We start from the raw sequence: 23,979 nt of genomic DNA, 5'->3' as shown, positions 1-23,979 counted from the left end.
TACTCCTCGCCCAAAAAAAGCAAGTTTACTCTAAAAAGCAACCACTCTCCAAAAAAATGGCTTTCCCCCAAAAAACTCCATCTTTTCTCCCCAAAAGGCAACTTTTCTTCCCCCAAAAATCAACTTTTCATCACCCAAAAATTGTCTTTTGTCCCCCCCCAGATTTTTTCCCCCCAGAAAAGTATCTTACCTGTTAAAAAAGAACTTTTCTCCACAAAAATCTTTCCCCTCCCAAAATTGTCTTCTCTCCCCTGAAGTTGATTTTTCCCCGCAAAGAATACTCCCCCCATCAAAAAAAATAGCTTTGTTTTCCCTCAGAAAAAGTGTCTTTTGTCCCAGAAAAGTAACTTTTACTCCCCAAAAAGCAACTTTTCCCTTAAAAAAAAGTAACTTTTCTTCTCCCAGAAATGGCTTCTTTCCCCCACAGGCAACTTTTCAAAAAGTACTCCAAAAAATAACTCCAAAAAGTAACTTTTTACTCACAAAGGCCTTTTCATCAGGACATTTTATTTCACAGAAAAAAAAAGCACCTTTTCCTCACAAGGGGGAACTTTTCCCTCACAAAATTGGTATTTTCCTCATATTAAGTGATGTTTTTGTCACAAAAGTGATTTTTTTCTTTCCAAAATGGGATGTTTTCTTCATAAAAATGAACTTTCCCCTCACAAATTGTGACTTTTTCCTCACAAAAAGAGACTTTTTCTTCAAAACCAGGAACTTTTCCTTCACTATAGGTGAATTTTTCTTCAAGAGTGATTTTATTCTCATGTAAAGGCAACTTTTCCCTCCTAAAAGTGACTTTTTCCTCCCAAAAGGAACATTTTTTTACAAAAAGGGTGTTCTTCCTCACAAGAGTGACTTTTTCCTCACAAAGTGCAACTTTTGCTTCAGAAAAAAAGAACCTTTTCCTCACAAAAAGTGACTTTTTTCCTCACGTGGGAGTTTTTCTGCACAAAAAGGAACATTTCTCCTCAGAAAAGGGAATATTTTCCCCACAAAATGTGACTTTTTCTCACAAAAAGCCACTTTTTCCTCTCAAAATGAACTTTTTCCTCACAAAGGCCTTTTGTGAGGGGGACCTTTTCCTCCCAAAAAAACCTTTTCCCTCAATTTTTCAGCGACTTTTTCCCTCACAAAAAGCAACTTTTTCCTCATAAAAATGAACCTTTCCTCAGAAAAAGGGAACTTTTCCTCACAAAAAGAAAACTTTTCCTCACAAAAAGGAACTTTTCCTGACCCAAAGTGACTCTTTCCTCATGAGAGGAAATTTTTCCTCAATAAGGAGACTATTTCCTCCTGGAAAAAAGCATTTCCCCTCACTTTTTAGCAACTTTTTCCTCATAAAAATGAAGCTTTCCTCAGAAAAAGGAACATTTCCCTCAGAAAAAGGAACTTTTCCTGACGGAAAGTGACTCTTTCCTGACGAGAGGAACTTTTCCCTCACAAGAAGAGTCCTTCATCCCCAAAGAAAAGCATTTCCCTCACTTTTTAGCCACTTTTTCCTCATAAAATGGAAATTTTCCTCACAAAATTAACTTTCCCTGAGGCAAAAGGAACTTTCTCTCAGAAAAAGGGAACTTTTCCTCAGGAAAATGAACTTTTCCTGACGGAAAGTGACTCCTTGCGAGAGGAACTTTTCCTCACAAAAGAGACTCCTTCCTCCCCCCCAAAAAAAGCATTTCCCTCAGTTTTACTGACTTTTTCACTCACTTTTTAGCGACTTTTTCCTCATAAAAATGAACTTTTCCTCACAAAAAGACAACTTTTCCTCAGAAAAAGGGAAGTTTTCCTCAGAAAAAGGAAACTTCTCCTGACCGAAAGCGCCTCTTTCCTCACGAGAGGAATTTTTCTTCACAAAAGGAGACTCTTTCCTCCCAAAAAAAGACATTTCCCTCACTTTTTAGTGACTTTTTTTCTTCACTTTTTATCCACTTTTTCCTCATAAAAAGGAATTTTTTTTCACAAAAAGGAACTTTTCCTCATAAAAAGGAAACTTTGCCTGACTGAAAGCACCTCTTTCCTCACAAGAGGAACTTTTCCCTCACAAAAAGATTCCTTCCTCACAAAGAAAAAAAAGTATTTCCCTCGCTTTTTACCGACTTTTTCCCTCACTTTTTAGCCACTTTTCCCTCATAAAAAGGAATTTTCCCTCACAAAAAGGAAACTTTTCCTCAGAAAAAGGGAAACTTTTCCTGGCCTTTCCTGATTGAGGAAAATTACTCTTTCCTCAGGAGAGGAAGATTTTCCTGACAAAAGGAGACTCTTTCCTCCCAAAAAAACTTTTTGCTCACTTTTTAGCCACATTTTCCTCATAAAAAGGAATTTTTCCTCACAAAAAGGAACGTTCCCTCAGAAAAAGGAAACTTCTCCTGGCCGAAAGCGCCTCTTTCCTCGCAAGAGGATCTTTTCCCTCACAAGAGACTCCTTCCTCCCAAAGAAAAAAAAAAAGCATTTCCTTCACTTTTTAGCCACTTTTTCCTCATAAAAAGGAATTTTTTTCCTCACAAAAAGGAACTTTCCCTGAGGAAAAGGCAACTTTTCCTCAGAAAAAGGGAACTTTTCCTCAGAAAAAGGAAACTTCTCCTGGCCGAAAGTGCCTCTTTCCTCGCGAGAGGAACTTTTCCCTCACAAAGGAGCCTCCTTCCACCCAAAAACATCATTTCCCCTCACTTTTTACCGACTTTCCCCCTCACTTTTTAGCCACATTTTCCTCATAAAAAGGAATTTTTCCTCACAAAAACGCATCTTTTCCTCAGAAAAAGGAAATTTCTCCTGGCTGAAAGCGCCTCTTTCCTCGTGAGAGGAACTTTTCCCTCACAAAGGAGACTCCTTCCTCCCCAAAAACATCATTTCCCCTCACTTTTTAGCCACTTTTTCCTCATAAAAAGGAATTTTTCCTCACAAAAACGCAACTTTTCCTCAGAAAAAGGAAACTTCTCCTGGCCGAAAGCGCCTCTTTCCTCGCGAGAGGAACTTTTCCCTCACAAAAGGAGACTCCTTCCTCTCAAAATTAAAAAGCATTTCCCTCACTTTTTAGTGACTTTTTCCCTCACTTTTTAGCCACTTTTTCCTCATAAAAAGGAATTTTTTCCTCACAGAAAGGAACTTTCCTTGAGGAAAAGGGAACTTTCCCTCAGAAAAAGGAAACTTCTCCTGGCCGAAAGCGCCTCTTTCCTCGCGAGAGGAACTCTTCCCTCACAAAGGAGACTCCTTCCTCCCAAAAAAAAAGCATTTCCCTCACTTTTTACCAACTTTCCCCCTCTCTTTTTAGCCACTTTTTCTTCATAAAAACGAACTTTCCCTCAGAAAAAGGAACTTTCCCTCAGAAAAAGGAAACTTCTCCTGGCCGAAAGCGCCTCTTTCCTTGCGAGAGGAACTTTTCCCTCACAAAAGGAGACTCCTTCCTCCCTAAAAAAAAGCATTTCCCTCACTTTTTACCGGCTTTCCCCCTCACTTTTTAGCCACTTTTTCCTCATAAAAAGGATTTTTTCCTCACAAAAAGGAACTTTTCCTCAGAAAAAGGGAAACTTCTCCTGGCCGAAAGCGCCTCTTTCCTCGCGAGAGGAACTTTTCCCTCACAAAAGGAGACTCCTTCCTCCCTAAAAAAAAGCATTTCCCTCACTTTTTACCGACTTTCCCCCTCACTTTTTAGCCACTTTTTCCTCATAAAAAGGAATTTTTCCTCACAAAAAGGAAACTTTTCCTCAGAAAAAGGAAACTTTGCCTGACTGAAAGCACCTCTTTCCTCGCAAGAGGAACTTTTCCCTCACAAAAAGACTCCTTCCTCACAAAGAAAAAAAAGCATTTCCCTCACTTGTTACCGACTTTTTCCCTCATAAAAAGGAATTTTTCCTCACAAGAAGGAAACTTTTCCTCAGAAAAAGGAAACTTTTCCTGGCCTTTCCTGACTGAGGAAAATTACTCTTTCCTCAGGAGAGGAAGATTTTCCTGACAAAAGGAGACTCTTTCCTCCCAAAAAAAGACTTTTTCCTCACTTTTTAGCCACATTTTCCTCATAAAAAGGAATTTTTCCTCACAAAAAGGAACTTTCCCTGAGCAAAAGGAACTTTCCCTCACAAAAAGGAACTTTTCCTCAGAAAAAGGAAACTTCTGGCCGAAAGCGCCTCTTTCCTCGCGAGAGGAACTTTTCCCTCACAAAGGAGCCTCCTTCCTCCCCACAAACATCATTTCCCCTCACCTTCCAGCGCCTCTCCCGTCACGAGCCGCGTCCCTCGCCCTCCGCGGCGCTTCCCCCTCCCTCAGCCCGCCCCGGCGGGGGGCGCGGGCCGGGCCGGGCCGCGGGCGGCGGCGGCGGCGGAGGAGGAGGAGCAGCAGCGGGGCCGCTCCGCTCGCTCCCGGCCAGCCCAACAAAGGCGGCGGGGCCATGGCGGGCCCCTCTGCCCGCTGCCAGCCGCCCTAAAGCCCCGCCGCGATGTGGCCGAGCCGCGGCGGCGGGCGGCGCTGGGCTCTGGCGCTGGCGCTGGCGCTGGCCCTGGGCGGCCGCTGCCCCGCCGCCCACAACGCCTCGGCCGGGCCGCCGCGCTGCCGCCGCCCCGCGCCCTGCGAGCGCCTCCGCTTCGGAGCCTGCCTGGGCTCCGCGCTGCCCTACGCCGCCACCTCCACGCTGCTGGCCACCGACTCCGCCTCGCAGGAGGAGGCGCACGGGAAGCTGCTGCTCTGGTCCGGTACGGACGGGACGGCGAGGGAGCGGGGAGAGGCCCGGGATGGGGATGGAGGGGGATGGGAGCGGGGAAAGCTGCGGGGGGGAGAGGGGTGGGAGAGACTGGAGGGGGGATTGGGTGTAGTGGGGGGTTGGGGATGGGTAAAGTATAGAAAAGTGTATAGCAAAGGGCTGGGGATGGGTAAAGTATAGAAAAGTGTATAGCAAAGGGCTGGGGATGGGTAAAGTATAGAAAACCTTATGGAGTGGGGCTGGGGATGGGTACAGTATAGAAAAGTGTATATCAAAGGGTTGGGGATGGGTAAAGTATAGAAAACTTTATGGAGTGGGGCTGGGGATGGGTACCGTATAGAAAAGTGTATAGCAAAGGGTTGGGGACGGGTAAAATATAGAAAACTTTATGGAGGGGGAAATGGGGATGGGTACAATCTAGAAAAGTGTATAGCAAAGGGTTGGGGATGGCTAAAGTATAGAAAACTTTATGGAGGGGGGCTGGGGATGAGTACCGTATAGAAAAGTGTATAGCAAAGGGTTGGGGATGGGTAAAGTATAGAAAAGTGTATAGCAAAGGGTTGGGGATGGGTATAGAAAACTTTATGGAGGGGGGCTGGGGATGGGTATAGAAAAGTGTATAGCAAAGGGTTGAGGATGGGTGCAGTGTAGAAAAGTGTATAGTAAAGAGTTGGAGATGGGTAAAGTATAGAAAACTTTATGGAGGGGGGCTGGGGATGGGTAGAGTGTAGAAAAGTGTATAGCAAATGGTTGGGGATGGGTGCAGTGTAGAAAACTTTATAGCAAAGGGCTGGAGATGTGTACAGTCTAGAAAAGTGTATAGGAAATGGCTGGGGATGGGTAGAGTGTAGAAAAGTGTATAGCAAAGGGTTGGGGATGCATAAAGTATAGAAAACTTTATGGAGGGGGGCTGGGGATGGGTACAGTGTAGAAAAGTGTATGGCAAAGGGCTGAGGATGGGTAAAGTATAGAAAACTTTATATAGAGGGGGGGCTGGGGATGTGTACAGTGTAGAAAACTATAGCAAAGGGCTGGGGATGTGTACAGTCTAGAAAACTGTATAGCAAAGGACTGGGGATGGGTAAAGTATAGAAAACTTTATGGAGGGGAGCTGGGGATAGGTAGAATGTAGAAAAGTGTATAGAAAGGGTTGGGGATGGGTACAGTGTGGAAAACTTTATAGCAAAGGGTTGGGGATGTGAACAGTCTAGAAAAGTGTATAGCAAAGGGCTGGGGATGTGTACAGTGTAGAAAAGTGTATAGTAAAGGGCTGGGGATGGGTAAAGTATAGAAAACTTTATGGAGGGGGAAATGGGGATGGGTAGAGTGTAGAAAAGTTTATAGAGGGGGGCTGGGGATGGGTACAGTCTAGAAAAGTGTATACCAAAGGGTTGGGGATGGGTAAAGTATAGAAAACTTTATGGAGGAGGGCTGGGGATGGGTGGAGTGTAGAAAAGTGTATGGCAAAGGGCTGGGGATATGTACAGTGTAGAAAATTTTATGGAAGGGGAAATGGGGATGGGTACAGTGTAGAAAACTTTATAGCAAAGGGCTGGAGATGGGTACAGTATAGAAAACTTTATAGAGGGGGGCTGGGAATGGGTACAGTGTAGAAAACTTTATAGCAAAGGGCTGGGGGTGTGTACAGTCTAGAAAAGTGTATAGCAAAGGGCTGGGGATGTGTACAGTGTAGAAAAGTGTATAGCAAAGGGTTGGGGATGGGTAGAGTATAGAAAACTTTATGGAGAGGGCTTGGGGATGTGTACAGTCTAGAAAAATTTATAGAGGGGGGCTGGGGATGGGTACAGTATAGAAAACTGATTAAAAAGAAAATAGAGATGGGTACAGAGTAGAAAACTGATTGGAAAGGGACTGGAGATAGTTGCAGTATATAAAATTGATTGGAAGCGACTGGAGATGGGTACAGTATAGAAAACTGATTGGAAAGGGACTGGAGATGGGTACAGTGTTGAAAACAGGATAGAATGGCCTCAGAATGGGTGCAGCAGGAGACTGGGGATGGGACAGTGTGGAAAATGGTTTATCAGCGGCTGGGGGTGGGCACAGTGTGGACAAGAGCAGTGTGGGGGTACAGTGTGGCAGCCCTGGTGAAGGGCATGGTGCCTCAGAGGCTGCACAGAGGGGTCCCAGGGCCGTGGGGACAGCAGGAGGGAACCACAGAGAGGACCCAGCGCTGTGGGGACAGCAGGAGGGTCCCACAAAGGGGTCCCAGGGCTGTGGGGATAGCAGGAGGGTCCCACAGAGGGGTCTCAGTAAGGTGTGGGTGCTGTGGGGACAGCAGGAGAAACCCACAGAGGTGTCCCAGGGCTGTGGGGACATCAGGAGAGCCCCACAGAGGGGTCCCAAGGCTGTGGGGACAGCAGGAGGATCCCACAGAGGGGTCCCAGTGCTGTGGGGACAGCAGGAGGGTCCCACAGAGGTGTCCCAGTGCTGTGGGGACATCAGGAGAGCCCCACAGAGGGGTCCCAGTGCTGTGTGGGTGCTGTGGGGACAGCAGGAGGTGGCCGTGCCGGCGGTGGTGACGGCGCTGTCCCCTCCCCGCAGGCCTGCGCAACGCCCCGCGCTGCTGGGACGTCATCCAGCCCCTGCTCTGCGCCGTCTACATGCCCAAGTGTGAGGATGGGCAGGTGGAGCTGCCCAGCCAGACCCTGTGCCAGGCCACCCGGGCACCCTGCACCATCGTGGAGCGCGAGCGCGGCTGGCCCGACTTCCTCAAGTGCACCACCGACCGCTTCCCCGAGGGCTGCCCGGTACGGCGCGGCACGCGGGCCTGGGGAGGGACAGTCACTCTGCTGGAGAGAGGGGCTGGTGTTGGTCAGCCTGGAGAAGGGAAGGATCCAGGGAGAGCTTCCAGCACACTCCAGGGTCTGAAGGGGCTCCAGGAGAGCTGCAGAGGGACTGGGGACAAGGATGGAGGGACAGGACCCAGGGAATGGCTCCCACTGCCAGAGGGCAGCCATGGATGGGAGATTGGGAATGAGGAATTCCTGGCTGGGCTGGGATTGCCAGAGCAGCTGGGGCTGCCCCTGGATCCCTGGCAGTGCCCAAGGCCAGGCTGGACACTGGGGCTGGAGCAGCCTGGGACAGTGGGAGGTGTCCCTGGCCATGGCAGTGTGGACTGGAGGGGCTCTGACGTCCCTTCCCACCCAACCCATTCCACGATTCCCTGGTGATTCTATGGAACCCAGCTGTCCCCTGCCCTCCACAGGGCACTGATGTCCATCTTGGCCACGGGGGTGTCTCCTCCTCCTCCTCCTCCTCACAGCCTGGTTTCCCCTGTGGCAGAACGAGGTGCAGAACATCAAGTTCAACAGCTCGGGGCAGTGCGAGGCGCCGCTGGTGAGGACAGACAACCCCAAGAGCTGGTACGAGGACGTGGAGGGCTGCGGCATCCAGTGCCAGAACCCGCTGTTCACCGAGAAGGAGCACCGCGAGATGCACGTCTACATCGCCGCCTTCAGCTCCGTCACCATCTTCTGCACCTTCTTCACCCTGGTGAGACGCGGGCTCCTTTTGGGGAGCCGTCCCCAAAAAGGGGGGCGGTGCACCGAGCTGTGGCTTTCCCCACCCCTCCAGGCCACGTTTGTCGCCGACTGGAGGAACTCCAACCGCTACCCCGCCGTCATCCTGTTCTACGTCAACGCCTGCTTCTTCGTGGGCAGCATTGGCTGGCTGGCACAGTTCATGGACGGCGCCCGCGACGAGATCGTGTGCCGGGCCGACGGCACCATGCGGCTGGGCGAGCCCACGTAGGTGTCACCTCCGTCCCCAGCCCGCCACCAGGGCTGTCCCCGGCACCGAGGAGGGCTCTGGGGGTCCGCTGTCCTCCTGGGAGCATGGAGGGCGAGACCCCCGTGCTCCTGCGTGTCCCCTCACGGGGGTGGGTGACGCTCTTGCCTCACCTCTCCGCAGCTCCAACGAGACGCTGTCCTGCGTCATCATCTTTGTCATCGTGTACTACTCGCTGATGTCGGGCGTCATCTGGTTTGTCATGCTCACCTACGCCTGGCACACCTCCTTCAAGGCCCTGGGCACCACCTACCAGCCGCTGCTGGGCAAGACCTCCTACTTCCACCTCATCACCTGGTCCATCCCCTTCGTGCTCACCGTGGCCATCCTGGCTGTGGCGCAGGTAACAGGGCCACCGTCGCGGGGTGGGGTCTCAGGGTGACACCCGCAGCCAGCTGACCCTCCTGTCCCCGTCGCTGCCAGGTGGACGGTGACTCTGTCAGTGGCATCTGCTTCGTGGGCTACAAGAACTACCGCTACCGCGCCGGCTTCGTGCTGGCCCCCATCGGGCTCGTGCTCATCTTGGGGGGCTATTTCCTCATCCGGGGTAGGTGTGGTGGCTCTGCTCTGGGAAGGGACGGGGTCACCGTGGCTGTCCCCACACCCTGACGCCCTCGTCCTCCCCGCAGGGGTCATGACGCTCTTCTCCATCAAGAGCAACCACCCCGGGCTGCTGAGCGAGAAGGCGGCCAGCAAGATCAACGAGACCATGCTGCGCCTGGGTGAGGGCTTCACCGGCGCCGTTCCCCAGGGAATCCGGGCGGCAACGGGGACGTTTTGTCCCCTGAAGTCACACAGCCCCTTCCCAGGGGTGGCAGCAGCGGGGGACAAAGCTGTGGCGGTGGTGGTGGTGGTGGCATGGCCCCAGTGCGGCGTCCTTGTCTCGGTGTCACTGGAGTTTGGCTGGATGTCCCTCTTCTCTTACAGGCATTTTTGGCTTCTTGGCGTTCGGCTTCGTCTTCATCACCTTTGGCTGCCACTTCTATGACTTCTTCAACCAGGCCGAGTGGGAGCGCAGCTTCCGGGAATACGTCCTGTGAGCGGGACAGGGACGGGGCGTGCCGGGGACGCGGTGGCACCGCAGCGGCCAGCCCCGTGTCCCCCACCAGCGGTGCCACCACATCTCCACCCTGCAGAGCTGTGGGGGCCGTGGGCTGTCCCCGCTCCTTATGGCCACTGTCCCCCCGCGTGTCCCCGCAGGTGTGAGGCCAACGTGACCATCGCCACGCAGACCAACAAGCCCATCCCGGACTGCGAGATCAAGAACAGGCCGAGCCTCCTGGTGGAGAAGATCAACCTCTTCGCCATGTTCGGCACCGGCGTCTCCATGAGCACCTGGGTCTGGACCAAGGCCACCCTGCTCATCTGGAAGCGCACCTGGTGCAGGTGGGACTCCCAAGAGTGTCACCCAAGGATGCCACCCCAGCTCCCTGGAGCCCTTCCTGCCCCATCCAATGGGATGTTGGAGGACATTCCCAGATGTTTGTCCCTCAGCAGCAGCTCGGGAACGGGGTGGCTCCTCCCACGTGGCATTTGTGGGACACCTCCATCCCCAAGCCCGTTCCCCAGCCTGGTGTCCCCATGTGCAGGAGGGGGAGCTGGGGAGGGTCCCTGTGCCCCCAGCTGTGACAGCTGTGCCCCCCTGTCCCCTCTGTGCCCTCCGTGTCCCCAGGCTGACGGGGCAGAGCGATGACCAGCCCAAGAGGATCAAGAAGAGCAAGATGATCGCCAAGGCCTTCTCCAAGCGCAAGGAGCTGCTGCGCGACCCGGGCCAGGAGCTGTCCTTCAGCATGCACACCGTGTCCCACGACGGCCCCGTGGGTACGTGCTGGGGCAGGGGACGTCCCCAGCAGCCCCCCGGGGTCCCCAAAGTCCCGCCCGTGACCGGATCCCCCTGTCCCCGCAGCCGGCTTGGCGTTCAACATCAACGAGCCGTCGGCCGACGTGTCCTCGGCGTGGGCCCAGCACGTCACCAAGATGGTGGCCAGGAGAGGGGCCATCCTGCCCCAGGACATCTCCGTGACACCCGTGGCAACACCTGGCAAGTCCTCGGGGACCTCGTGGGGAATTTCTGGGGGGTGAGCCGGGCTGGGGGCAGTGGGGGTGTTTAGGGAGGGTGTACTCCATCATGTTGGTGGAATATTTGGGATGGATCCACGCGGGATCAGGTGGGTGGCGGAGTGTGATGAGGGGCACAGGCGGGACCTGGCCACTCACAGCCACCTCCGCCACGTTCCCCAGTGCCACCAGAGGAGAGGGCCAACCTGTGGGTGGTGGAGGCCGACGTGTCGCCGGAGCTGCAGAAGCGCAGCGGCCGCAAGAAGAAGCGGAGGAAGAAGAAGAAGAAGGAGGTGACCCCAGACCCCGAGCGCTGCCCGGGGCTCTCCGCCATCCCCAGCAGCGTCCCTCGCCTGCCCCGCCTGCCCCCCCAGCCCTGCCTGGTGGCTTTTGCCCCCGATGTCCTGCCGGGCGTCCAGCCCGATGCCACCTTCCCCGGGGTGCCGTGGGACGGGCGCGGGGCCGGCGTGCTGCGCGTGGTCAGCAGCCCCTTCTGCCCCGAGAGCCCCGGCCCCAGCGCCGGGCGCTGGCACCACAACGGGGGCCCCCTGTGGCCCCCCCAGCCCGGCTCCCTGCCCCGCCCCGGGGCAGCCAGGACTCAGGGCGGCCGGGCAGCGCTGGCCCCCATCCACTCTCGGACCAACCTGGTGGACGCCGAGCTGCTGGAGCCCGACTCGGACTTCTGATCCCGTGGGGAGGGCGTGGGGGACACCAGAACCCAGCTGAGCCCACGGGGATCCATCCCAAATGTTCCATCCAGCTGACCACATCCCATTTCTTCTCCCCTTTTTGGAGGATTGGTCTCCGTGCACTTCCCAACCTGGCAGGGTTTTGGGATTCCCTGCAGCGTGGCTGGGAGAAAGGAGCTGTCAGTGGATTTAAGGACCAGGGGGACGCTTGGGGACAGCCTAGATCAGGGTAGATTTGGGGCAGCTCTGCCCCACCCACGGCTAGAGGTACGTAGAGCTCACCCCCACTTGTGCCAATAGCAAATTTTTTACAATTTCTGATTTTTTTTTTTTAAATGTTTGTATCGTGATGCCTCTGCTCGGGGTGAGCCCGCTCAGGGCCAGCAGCAGCAGCAGTAGCAGCATCCCTGGTGTGCAGCCCTATTTTGGGGTCACCCCAATCCCTCCCGAGACCCCAAAGTGCCTTCCAGCTCCCCAGAGAGCTGAGCCAGACCCAAATCAGGATTAGTGGGGTGTCAGCACCAGGGAGATGGGAACAGGAAGCACCTTGGGCTGCATGGGTGCTCCTGAGCAAAAAAAAAAAAAACACCCCAAAAACCTTGGGGTGCTCGAGGTGAATCAGGGTCAGCAACCCCCAGAGCAAAGCTTTTTTAATTATTTTTTTAGGATTAAAAAAAAAAAAAAAAAAATCAAGTCACAGCAAACCCAGCGGAGCCCTGAGGCAGGAGAGCTCCAGTCCCTGCTGGTGTTTGGATTTTCCCTATTTTTATTAAGTCCTGGTAGGCTCCTGGCTTTTTTTTTTGTTTGTTTGTTTATTTTTGGGTTTGTTTTTTTTTTTTTTTTTTTGCTACCCCAGTGACCTCCACGGATTAATTTTTGCTGTGTAAAGGAAAAACCCTCCTGTATCAGTATTAAATTTACAGATTTTCAATCCCCGTGGCTGCTCTGGGCTCTTTTGGGGAGGGATCCATGTGGGAAAACATTTTGTGGGGGGGAGTTTGCCCTTCTCCTAAAAACTCCTGGTTTAAAAACTGCTTTAAACCACTTTAAGGCACCTTAAAAAGTCTTTCAAACTGCTTTAAAGCACATTAAAAACTGCTTTAAAGTGCATTGAACCCCCTGTTCCACTTGCAGGGGGGAGCTCTGAGGGGCTGGAAATGCCCCTGAGGGCTCTGGGGACATTTTTGGGGACAAATGGGCAGTTTTGGGGACAAACTGGCAGTTTTGGGGACAAATGGGCAGTTCTGGGGACAACCGGGGCCTTTGCCTGCAGGTGGCACCACGGGCTAAAATATCCCCCAAACCCCTAAAATTTGGGTAGCCCCAAATTTTGGAGTGCTCCTGGGTGGGGTCCCACTGAAGCATCCAAAGTTTCCCACAGCGCTGGTGCTTTCTTTTGGGGGGAAAAATGCTGCTTTTGGAAAAGATCCTTTTCTTATTTTGCTTGAGAGCCCTGCAGCTGCAGGGTTTGGTTATCCTGCAAACCAAACCCTGAAATTTAGGTGGAATTGTTCAGTGAAAATTGCATTTTTCCAGTGTTTGTTATTTTTTATTTTTGGGCTGACCCTGCTCCAGAGTCAGAGCTGGATGGTCCGGGATGAAACAAAATATTTCTCTTTATCTACTTTTTTTGGGGCTATTTATTTTCTTTCTATATATTTTATTTCATAGCTTTCTTGGTGAAAATCCCAGTTCTAACAAAACTATTCCTACAAGATTTGCCATTTTGAAACAAAACCACCAAAATATTTTCATTTTGGAAGCAGCAGGAGATGTGCTGACGACATCACATCCCCTCCCAAAAAACCCCACCTGGATTTTGTGCAGGGGGAGAAAATGTTGAAGGAGTTTGCCAAAATCCAGCAAATTTCCCTGAAATATCCTTAGGGAAAAGCTCCAGCATTCCCATGGGAGGTGCAGGAGAACGAAGTGCAGAGGGTCACACATCTCCCAACACCTCCAGAGGTGAAAAACGGGGAAATTTCAGGAAATTTGGGTAATATTCCCTGTGGATTCACTGATTCCCTGTGTTTTCACTGAACCACTGATCCCTAGGGAGAAATGTTGGCATTTTCCACCCATCTGGTGGAATTAAAAGGATGAAATCTCAGCCGGACCAGAAAACAAACCTGGAAAATGCAGGTTTTTCCTCCTGCTCTACCTTAATTCTGTTTGTGGGAAAAACCAAGCTCTGCTGTGGATCTACGGCTCTCGAGGAGGATTTGGAATTTTGCTTTTCCAAAGCTGTTTTCTCCCAAACTTCCAGGCAGAACCATCCCAGCCTGGTGTCAGGGAGCGAGGGAGGGAGGCAGCCCCGAGCTGCCTGCTTCTCACAGAGCCCCAATTGTTGGAGCCTCCCTCCCCAAACTTCCCCTCCTGATTTCTGTTGTTTTCCCAGATAAATCACCAGGCACGGCCTGGATCCCTGGGATAACCTCTCTGATGCCTCAGGGTTGAGCTTTTATATTTTTGACATTCTGAGCTGCTTTGGTGTGTGGGTCTGGGCTTCACATGATGGGATGCTGAGCTCTGTGCGCAGAGCAGGGACACAAAACAATTCCTGCTCCAGCTGGGCACCAAGGACAAATGATCCAAACCTCAGCCCAGGAGCACAAACACCGTGGGCTGGAGAGAGAAAAACAAGCAGGATGGGACTGATGGGCTGGAGCTGGAATGGGAATGAACTCCAAGGTGCCAATGGAGCAGAACTGATCCCAGGGAGAGCCCCGGGAGCGCTCGTGCATTTTGGGGCCAGTTTGGGTCATTCTGGGTTCATTTTGGGACCATTTTGGTTCATTTTGGGACCATTTTGGGTCATCTTGGGTTCATTTTGGGACCATTTTGGTTAATTTGGGTGCAGCCCTGGCTGGGCTCTGGTGCTGCCCAGGGTGGATCCATGGAGGAGATCCTTTAATAAATCCCTAATTTATTCTTTAGTCCAACCTCTGCTCTAGGTCAGGTTCTCAAGGCATCAGCCCTGGCATTTATGCCAAATCAACACCAGTTTTGGGGCTGCTGGCAGCAGCACAGGCTGTTTTTCCCAGGAAAACACCATCCCTGCCAGTCTCCTGATTTTAGGAATATCCTTTAAAAGGTGAAGAAGAGCCCACCTGGAACCAGGTGGGCTCAGGGTCAGGATTTTGCCCTGGTGAAGGATGCCCAAAACAACCTGGGATCTTTTTGTGGGATCTGAGATGATAAATTCCAGAGGATTTCTTTATCTCCAGGTTGGCACAAGCTCCTCTCAGAGACGAGAACTCAGGGTCAGGATTTTGCATTTATAAGTGATTTGCAAAACAATCTGATGGGTTTTTTGTGGGATCTGTGGCACCAGGAAATGATAAATTTTAAAGGATTTCTCCATCCTCAGGTCGACACAATCTCCTTCCTTCAGCACAGGAGGATCAGGGTCAGGGTTTTGCCTTTGGTCAAAACAACCTGGTGGGTTTTTGTTTTGGGTTTTTTATTTTTTTTTCCCCCTGGGATCTGTGGTACCAGGAAATGATGAATTCTGGAGGATTTCTCCATCTTCAGGTTGACACAAGCTCCTCCCTCAGCAGAGGAGGGGATTTTGCCTTTGTCAAAACAACCTGGTGGGTTTTTGTTTTGTGTTTTTGTTGGGGTTTTTTTGTTTTGTTTTGGGGGGTTTTTTTGGTGGTTTTTTTTTTTGTTGTTGTTGTTTTTTGTTTTGGTTTGGGTTTTTTGTTGGTTTTTTTGTTGTTGTTTTTTGTGGGATCTGTGGCACCAGGAAATGATAAATTTTAAAGGATTTCTCCCATCTCCAGGGCAGCAGAAGCTCCTCTCCTCCGCAGAGGAGGATCAGGGTCAGAATTGAGAATTAATTAAGCTCTCACCCACCAGCAGCTCCAAGTTCTTCTCTCAGAGCTGGTATCAATCAATAACAATAATAAAAGCACTCCAGGAGAGGCACATTCCCAAAGAACTGGATTGAGAAACTTCAATCTTCAATTAATCTTCAATTAAAACTTCAATCATTAACTGTAAATCACAAACGTTGTGGTTTAGCACTGGTTTGTGCCTCTGTGGCCAGTCCCAGGTTTTTGGATGGCACGTTCCCCATGCCAGGATGTTGTGGTTCCTCATTCCCAAGGGTTTTCCTGGCCTTGGTTGGGATTGATGGTCTGGGAGGGTTATTCCGACCCTTTGTCTCTGAAATTCTGTAATTTCAGCCAAATTTTCCCATTGGGATGGCTTTAGTGGGACATCTTCCTTGCTGGTGGCTCTTGGGGACATGGATCAGTGGTGGCCTTGCAGTGGTTGGGCTTCATTGCCTGGGAGGCTTTTCCAACCCCAATGGCTCCGAAATTCCGTAATTTTGGTCCAGGCGTGGGGAGATGCCTGGCCAGACCGTGGCACCGTGGGGACACCGAGTCCTGTGACGGATTGAGTCCAGAGAAGGGACAAAGGAGCTGGGGAAGGGAATGGAGCCCGGGAGGGGCTGAGGGAGCTGGGAAGGGAATGGAGCCCGGGAGGGGCCGAGGGAGCTGGGAAGGGAATGGAGCCCGGGAGGGGCCGAGGGAGCTGGGAAGGGAATGGAGCCCGGGAGGGGCCGAGGGAGCTGGGAAGGGAATGGAGCCCAGGAGGGGCCGAGGGAGCTGGGAAGGGAATGGAGAATCTCTGAGGGAGCTGGGAAGGGAATGGAGCCCGGGAGGGGCCGAGGGAGCTGGGAAGGGAATGGAGCCCAGGAGGGGCTGAGGGAGCTGGGAAGGGAATGGAGCCCGGGAGGGGCCGAGGGAGCTGGGAAGGGAATGGAGCCCGGGAGGGGCCGAGGGAGCTGGGAAGGGAATGGAGCCCGGGAGCACCTGAGGGAGCTGGGAAGGGAATGGAGCCCAGGAGGGGCTGAGGGAGCTGGGAAGGGAATGGAGCCCAGGAGGGGCCGAGGGAGCTGGGAAGGGAATGGAGCCCGGGAGGGGCCGAGGGAGCTGGGAAGGGAATGGAGCCCGGGAGCACCTGAGGGAGCTGGGAAGGGAATGGAGCCCGGGAGCACCTGAGGGAGCTGGGAAGGGGCTGAGCCTGGAGCCAAGGAGGCTCAGGGGGACCTTGTGGCTCTGCACAAGTCCCTGCCAGGAGGGGACAGCCGGGGGGTCGGGCTGTGCTCCAGGGAACAGGGACAGGAGGAGAGGGAACGGCCTCAGGCTGGGCCAGGGCAGCCTCAGGGGGCATTTTGGGGAAATTCCTTCATGGAAAGGGTTGTCAGGCCTTGGCAGGGGCTGCCCAGGGAGGTTTGGAGCTCCCATCCCTGGAGGTATCCCAGAAATTCCTGGAGGTGGCACTCAGGGCTCTGAGCTGGGGACACAAGGTGGGCATCGGGCACAGCTTGGTCTCGATGGTCCTGAAGGTGTTTTACAACCTCAATGCCTCTGCGATTCTGTGCCCAGCGGCCGAAACACTGAAAATCCACCAAAACGTGAAAAAAACCCAAACAACCAAATAACGCCGTTCACGGCCCCTCGCGGACTACAACTCCCGCCAACCCCCGCGCGGCCGCGCTGCGGGGGGCGCCGGGAGTTGTAGTCGCGACGGGGCGGAGCAGGCCCGGCAGGACTACACGTCCCGGCATGCCGCGCGGCGGCGAGGCGGCGGGGCGGGGCGGGGCGGGGCGGGGCCGGCAGCCCTGAGGGAGCCGGAGCCGGAGCGGCGCCGGAGCAGCTCGGCGGCGATGTCGGTGCAGGTGGCGGTGGCCGCGCCCGCCGTGGAGCTGAAGGAGCTGGGCGGCCCCATGGACAAGGCGGCGGGGCCGCCGTGCGAGCCTGCGGGCGCTCACGCAGCGGGGCACGGCGTGGCGGCGGCGGCGCCCGCCTGCCCCGTGCCGGGCGGCGAGCGTGAGGCGGCCCCGGCCCCCTGCGCCGAGCGGCCTCCGGGCAGCGGCTGCCCCGGGCTGTCCTCGGCCGCCGCCAAGGCGCCGCAAGCCTCGGCCATGAAGAGGAGCGACCCGCACCACCCCCAGCACCGGCACCGCGACGGCGGCGAGAGCGGCGGCGCCGCGGCCGAGGCGCTGGTGAGCCCCGACGGCACCGTCAGCGAGGCGCCGCGCACCGTCAAGAAGGTAACGGGGGCGGCGGCGGCGCGGAGCCCTCCCGGCGGGCCCGGGCCGTGGGGTGCCGCTGTGGGGGTGCCCCGGGCTCGGGGGGTGTCGGTGAGCCGGGGGTGCTCCGCGGCTCTGCTTGCGTTTTGGGGAGGTGTTGTGCCGTGCCTGGCGGCGCGTTTGCGTCTCGTCCCTCCCCGCTGCCGGGTTTGTGCACTGGGGACGTGGGGGGTGACGCTGGGTGCCCTTGCACCCCATTTCTGCAGCCCCAGATGACACTGGGTGCCCTTGCACCCCATTTCTGCAGCCCCAGATGACGCTGGGTGCCCTTGCACCCCATTTCTGCAGCCCCAGATGACGCTGGGTGCCCTTGCACCCCATTTCTGAACCCCCAGGTGACGCTGGGTGCCCTTACACCCATTTCTGCACCCCCAGGTGTCTCTGGGTGCCCTTACACCCCATTTCTGCACCCCCAGGTGACACTGGGTGCGTTTACACCCCATTTTTGCCCCCCCAGGTGACTCTGGGTGCCCTTACACCCCATTTCTGCACCCCCAGGTGACTCTGGGTGCCCTTACACCCCATTTCTGCACCCCCAGGTGTCTCTGGGTGCCCTTACACCCCATTTCTGCACCCCCAGGTGACTCTGGGTGCCCTTACACCCCATTTCTGCACCCCCAGGTGACTCTGGGTGCCCTTACACCCATTTCTGCACCCCCAGGTGTCACTGGGTGCCCTTACACCCATTTCGGCACCCCCAGGTGTCTCTGGGTGCCCTTACACCCCATTTCTGCACCCCCAGGTGTCTCTGGGTGCCCTTACACCCCATTTCTGCACCCCCAGGTGTCTCTGGGTGCCCTTACACCCCATTTCTGCACCCCCAGGTGTCTCTGGGTGCCCTTACACCCCACACCTGCAGCCCCAGGTGACTCTGGATGGGTTTGCACCCCATTTCTGCACCCCCAGGTGTCTCTGGGTGCCCTTACACCCCATTTCTGCACCCCCAGGTGACACTGGGTGCCCTTACACCCCATTTCGGCACCCCCAGGTGACACTGGGTGCCCTTACACCCCATTTCTGCACCCCCAGGTGACACTGGGTGCCCTTACACCCCATTTCGGCACCCCCAGGTGACACTGGGTGCCCTTACACCCCATTTCTGCACCCCCAGGTGTCTCTGGGTGCCCTTACACCCCCTTTCTGCACCCCCAGGTGTCTCTGGGTGCCCTTACACCCCCTTTCTGCACCCCCAGGTGTCTCTGGGTGCCCTTACACCCCACACCTGCAGCCCCAGGTGACTCTGGATGGGTTTGCACCCCATTTCTGCACCCCCAGGTGTCTCTGGGTGCCCTTACACCCCATTTCTGCACCCCCAGGTGACGTTGGGTGCCCTTACACCCCACACCTGCAGCCCCAGGTGACTCTGGATGGGTTTGCACCCCATTTCTGCACCCCCAGGTGTCTCTGGGTGCGTTTACACCCCATTTCTGCACCTCCAGGTGACACTGGGTGCCCTTACACCCATTTCTGCACCCCCAGGTGTCTCTGGATGGGTTTGCACCCCATTTCTGCACCCCCAGGTGTCTCTGGGTGCCCTTACACCCCATTTCTGCACCCCCAGGTGACACTGGGTGCGTTTACACCCCATTTCTGCCCCCCCAGGTGACTCTGGGTGCCCTTACACCCCATTTCTGCACCCCCAGGTGTCTCTGGATGGGTTTGCACCCCATTTCTGCACCCCCAGGTGACTCTGGGTGCCCTTACACCCCATTTCTGCACCCCCAGGTGTCTCTGGGTGCCCTTACACCCCATTTCTGCACCCCCAGGTGTCTCTGGATGGGTTTGCACCCCATTTCTGCACCCCCAGGTGACACTGGGTGCCCTTACACCCCATTTCTGCACCCCCAGGTGTCTCTGGGTGCCCTTACACCCATTTCTGCAGCCCCAGGTGACACTGGGTGCCCTTACACCCCATTTCTGCCCCCCCAGGTGACTCTGGGTGCCCTTACACCCCATTTCTGCACCCCCAGGTGTCTCTGGATGGGTTTGCACCCCATTTCTGCACCCCCAGGTGACTCTGGGTGCCCTTACACCCCATTTCTGCACCCCCAGGTGTCTCTGGGTGCCCTTACACCCCATTTCTGCACCCCCAGGTGTCTCTGGATGGGTTTGCACCCCATTTCTGCACCCCCAGGTGACACTGGGTGCCCTTACACCCCATTTCTGCACCCCCAGGTGTCTCTGGGTGCCCTTACACCCATTTCTGCAGCCCCAGGGTGTGTGCAGGTTCACATCAGGTTCACGTTCCCAGGGTTATCTGGGGAATGTGGGGAAGATAAAAACGTCCCAGGTGCCACCGGTGACGTTGGCACGGGGGGCAGGGCCAGGTGTGCCCACGGCTGGGTGTGGGGTGTGTCGGGGGTGGATTTTGGGGTGCCCCTCTCCCGGGGGTGCCGTGGCCTTGCAGCTGCAGCCCAGGAGTGTGAGGAGCTGTGGATCCTGGCGAGTTCCTCCGTGTGTCTGCAGCTCCTCAGGTGGACTCCGCTGCTCCCTGGAGCAGGGGGGTTGTTGTACCTGCTGTGCGTGCAGGGAAATGCATTTTTCCCCTGATTTTTGGCGTCCTTCCCGTTGGAAATCTCACGGGAATGAGCTGTCCCCTGTGAACCTTGTGAAACAAGCGTCCCTGTCCTAAGGGAGCCTCTCACCTCATGAAATTTTGGGGTGAAAAGTTGCATCACCTCCCCTGCTGATGGATTTCCACCCTCTTTTGGGGTTGCTCTCAAATTTCCTCTCCCCTTGCAAGGCCCAGGGTGAGGGGGTTTGTCTCCAGAGCCGTGGCTTCCCTGAAATTCCAGTTTCTCCTTGGAAGGAGCACATCCCTGCGGGGCAAGGTCTGGATCTCAGTTTCTTCATCCCCCTGAAATCCCTTTTTTAGGGTCAGGAGGGGGTTCAGCTGCTCACTAAAGGGCATTTTCCCTCTGAGATCCTGACTCCCATCCCCAGTGTTTGGAGTCCTTTCTCCTGGATATCCTAATCCCATCTCTATTTTTAGACACCCTCAGGGTATCCTTTTTTTTTCCCCTTAAATTTGCTTAAACTCTTCATCCCACCCCTTTCCATTCTTTTTTTTGGGTTAAACCAAAAAAGGAATTTCACCCTTTTTTCAAAGGGAACCTGAAACAGCTTCAAACCTGCATCATTCCCTGGCTGCTCCCTGGAATTCCACAGGATTCCCAGCTGGATCCCTCTGGCTGGGATGCGCTGCTGGAGAGGATCTGGGAGTACAAACTGTTTTTCTCCTCCTTTGCTCAGCACCCAAACCTTTCATTCATCCAGATCCTCTCCTTCTCAGGAGGAGTCAGTGAAAGAAATCATGTTCAATAAAATCATATGCAATATCCTGCTCTTATTGGAATAAAACCAAAATTTGGGAGCCATCAGATTGTCCCCAGGCCTGTGGCTGTAAAATTGGGCACGTGGAGCTGAAGCATCTGGTGAAAGGAGGTTTGGAACAAAAATAAAGAGAATTTTTTTACTCATATCCAACAGAAATTTGCTGAAATAGAGGTAAAAGTCTAATAGAAATAGATGAAATTTGTAGTGGAACTGTGATCCTTCTGAGTGTTTGGTAAAAACAAAATCTCACTGGTTTTTTCATGGCTGGTTTATATAAATATATTTTTCTTGGGGTTTTTTGGGTTTTTTTCCTTTCCTTGGGATTCTAACACCCATCCTTGAGATACTGCACCACAATATTGTGATTTTGCAGTTCTGAGGCAAAAAGAGTTCCCAGAAAATTGCAGCGACTCTTTTCCTCTTTTCACTCTCATTTTAAATCTTCTTTTCTGTCAGTCCAGCCTTTTATTGATCTGTCTGCCTTTAGGTGTTCTGATTTGTATTTCACCTTGGTGTGGTGTAAAACAGGAAGCAATAGATGGAGTAGGTGATATTTTTATTTATATTTATATTTATATGCAGGCATTATAGATGGTGCTGTGCTTTGCCACCTGCAGAGATCAGATCTTGGGGAAAATCCCTGGAATTGTTGTTCCCTTTGGGTTCTTGCTGGAAATGCTGGAATTCCTCATTCCTGAGGTGAAATTTTGCAGGTGAAAACCCAAGAAAACTTAAATTTTATCAGATTCAGGTCTTGATTGAATGGTTGTGAAGTGACAACTCTGTAAAGAATGGTGGAATTATGGGATGGGTTGGGTTGGAGGGGACCTTAAAACCCATCCAGTTTTGACCCCTGCCACAAGAAAAACTTGGATTTAATCACATTCAGGTCTTGATTTAATGATTCTAAAGTGATAACCCTGTGAAGAATGGTGGAATCATGGGATGGGTTGGGTTGGAGGGGACCTTAAAACCCATCCAGTTTTGACCCCTGCCACAAGAAAAACTTGGATTTAATCACATTCAGATTGATGTAATGATTGTGAAGTGACAGCTCCGTGCCCCTTTCTTCAGCTGGGTGAAGAATCACAGAGTGGGTTGGAAGGAACCTTAAAGCCCATCCAGTTATGACCCTCAACCACAAGAAAAACTTCAATTTAATCAGATTCAGATTGACTGAATGGTTGTGAAGTGCCAGCTCCGTGCCCCTTTCTTCAGCTGGGAGAAGAATCCCAGGCTGGGGAGGGAATTCCATCCCATCCCCACAAATGCCGGCTGCTCGCTGGGCTGCCACATCACCTGAGGTTTTTCTGCTCCCACTATAAATGACTCTCATGTGGCTCCTCGGAATGATGGCTCTGACCTTGCTTCCCGGCAGATTTCACCTGCTTTTTCCCCTGGAAATTCCCACTTTGTTTTCAGGCACAGGAATGAGGGGTTTTCAGCTCTGTTAAGGATTTTTTTCCTCTTTTATTTCCCTTCTGCCAGGTGATAAATGCTTCTCCCCCCCGTGGCTGAATTCCTAGGAAATGCAGGGAATGAGCACGGCTGGAATGCTCTTTAGGAAAACCTTCCCAGGGGAGGGGGAGAGGCAAATTCTTTAATTTGGTGTGATAATCTGAACGGATCCGGGTTAATTTGAGCAGGTGCCTGCGTGGAACCGAGTGCAAGGATCAATCCATGGCGCTGAGGAGCGGGAGATGAAAAAGGAGAGGGAAATAAAAACGGGATGAGGAAGGAACCTTGGAACTGGGAATGGCCACGCTGCCCTTTGCCAGGGGCTGTGGCACCGGGATCTGTTCCTGTGGTGGGTCAGAATTCCAGAATCACACCAAGTTCTTCATGCTGGAGCTTTCCTTGTTGTCTGTTTTCACTTCTTGGGGTACACACAACGAAGCAAAAGCTTGTAAAAAACCTTGGCAAGTGTACTGGTTTTGGTTTGTTAATTTAAGTTTGTTTTTTTTTTTAATTTTAAGATTTTTTTTGGTTAATGTATTCAAGAGTGTGGTGGCTTTTGGTGTCGGTTAATTATTAATGTATTTACTTTTTGTTGTGAGATAGAATTCGGAGAAAGGTAAAGTAGGTTTAAAATTTTAGAAGGGTATAAAGAAAATTTTATTAATAGTTTCTGGGTTTCTTTTCTCTTTAACATGTGTTTTTCACAGAAGCATGTCCAGTTTTTTAATGGTTGGAAGCTTTGTATCACTTTTTAAAATGTCTCTCATGCAAAACTATGACAGCAAGTATGATTGATTGTTTCCCCTGTGAGTGCAGAAGCCAAAACTGTGCTTGAAAAAGTATCTACAGACACGTGAATATTTTAAAATTTTCTAAAATATGGGTATTTGGTAATATCTGTTTGCCGTAGTTGTAAAGTTTGCAGCCATTGAGGGTCGACAGCTGTGGTAGAAACAGGAGGGCCTACAAGGTGACAGGGTAAGCACCAAGAATGGTTTTTGTCTGAAAACACATTTCACAGAACTCACACAATGCCTGGGTTGGGAGAGAGCTCCAGGAGCATCGAGATCCTGGCACCCAGTGCCACATCCAGGCCTGGTGACTCCACCAGCTCCCCGGGCAGCCATCCCAGAGCTTCAGCACCTTTCTGGAAAAGCTTTTTCCTGCTCTCCCACCTGAATTTCCCTGGGCCCAGCTTGAGGCTGTGTGCTCTGGTTGTGTCAGGGCTGCCTGGAGCCAGAGCCCCAGCCCAGCTGGGCACAGGCACCTTCCAGGAGCTGTGGGAGCGATGGGGCCAGCCCTGAGTCTCCTTTTCTCCAGGCTGAGCACCCCCAGCTCCCTCAGCCCCTCACAGGGTTCGTGCTCCCAGCCCCTCTCCAGCCTCCTTGTCCCTCTGGATGTGTCCTTCCTAAATTGGGGCACCCAGAGCTGGGCACAGCCCTGGAGGTGTTGCCCTCACCTGTGCTGGGCACGGGGCAGAATGAGCTCCCTGCTCCTGCTGGCCACACAGCTCCTGGCACTGGCCACTGGCTCTGGCCACCAGGGCACTCTGCCTGTGCCCATCCTGCTGTCCAGCAGCTCCTTTGGGCACTGCCCAGCCACACCAATTCCTGCTGGTCCGTGCCCGTCCTGCTGTCCAGCAGCTCCTTTCTGCCTGGGCACACCAATTCCTGCTGGCCCGTGCCCATCCTGCTGTCCAGCAGCTCCTTTCTGCCTGGGCACTGCCCAGCCACACCAATTCCTGCTGGCCCGTGCCCATCCTGCTGTCCAGCAGCTCCTTTCTGCCTGGGCACTGCCCAGCCACACCAATTCCTGCTGGCCCATGCCCA

General features: G+C 53.4%; 2 protein-coding genes across 2 annotated transcripts in view; both read left to right on the top strand.

Moving 5' to 3' along the window:
• The first annotated feature begins 4,506 nt into the window (after window positions 1–4,506).
• On the top strand, window positions 4,507–11,830 carry SMO (smoothened, frizzled class receptor). The gene is made up of 12 exons (XM_077783145.1): window positions 4,507–4,685; window positions 7,259–7,464; window positions 8,000–8,209; window positions 8,291–8,463; window positions 8,627–8,846; window positions 8,927–9,050; window positions 9,133–9,225; window positions 9,431–9,539; window positions 9,704–9,889; window positions 10,176–10,324; window positions 10,410–10,544; window positions 10,745–11,830. The coding sequence occupies exons 2-12, from the start codon at window positions 7,318–7,320 to the stop codon at window positions 11,245–11,247; spliced, it is 2,049 nt and encodes a 682-aa protein (XP_077639271.1). The 5' UTR covers window positions 4,507–4,685; window positions 7,259–7,317; the 3' UTR covers window positions 11,248–11,830.
• Window positions 11,831–16,872: 5,042 nt separating this feature from the next.
• AHCYL2 (adenosylhomocysteinase like 2) overlaps window positions 16,873–23,979 on the top strand; it is a 64,089-nt gene continuing 56,982 nt past the window's right edge. Inside the window, exon 1 of the mRNA XM_077783726.1 lies at window positions 16,873–17,317. Within this exon, the coding sequence (XP_077639852.1) occupies window positions 16,931–17,317 (387 nt within the window). The 5' untranslated portion in view covers window positions 16,873–16,930. The remainder of the gene's footprint in view (window positions 17,318–23,979) is intronic.

Source organism: Lonchura striata, chromosome 5, assembly GCF_046129695.1.
Source record: "Lonchura striata isolate bLonStr1 chromosome 5, bLonStr1.mat, whole genome shotgun sequence".
In the NCBI taxonomy this organism is placed as follows: Eukaryota; Metazoa; Chordata; class Aves; order Passeriformes; family Estrildidae; genus Lonchura; species Lonchura striata.
The sequence above is the reverse complement of the archived record's forward strand: the minus strand, read 5'-3'. Positions and strand labels throughout refer to the sequence as shown.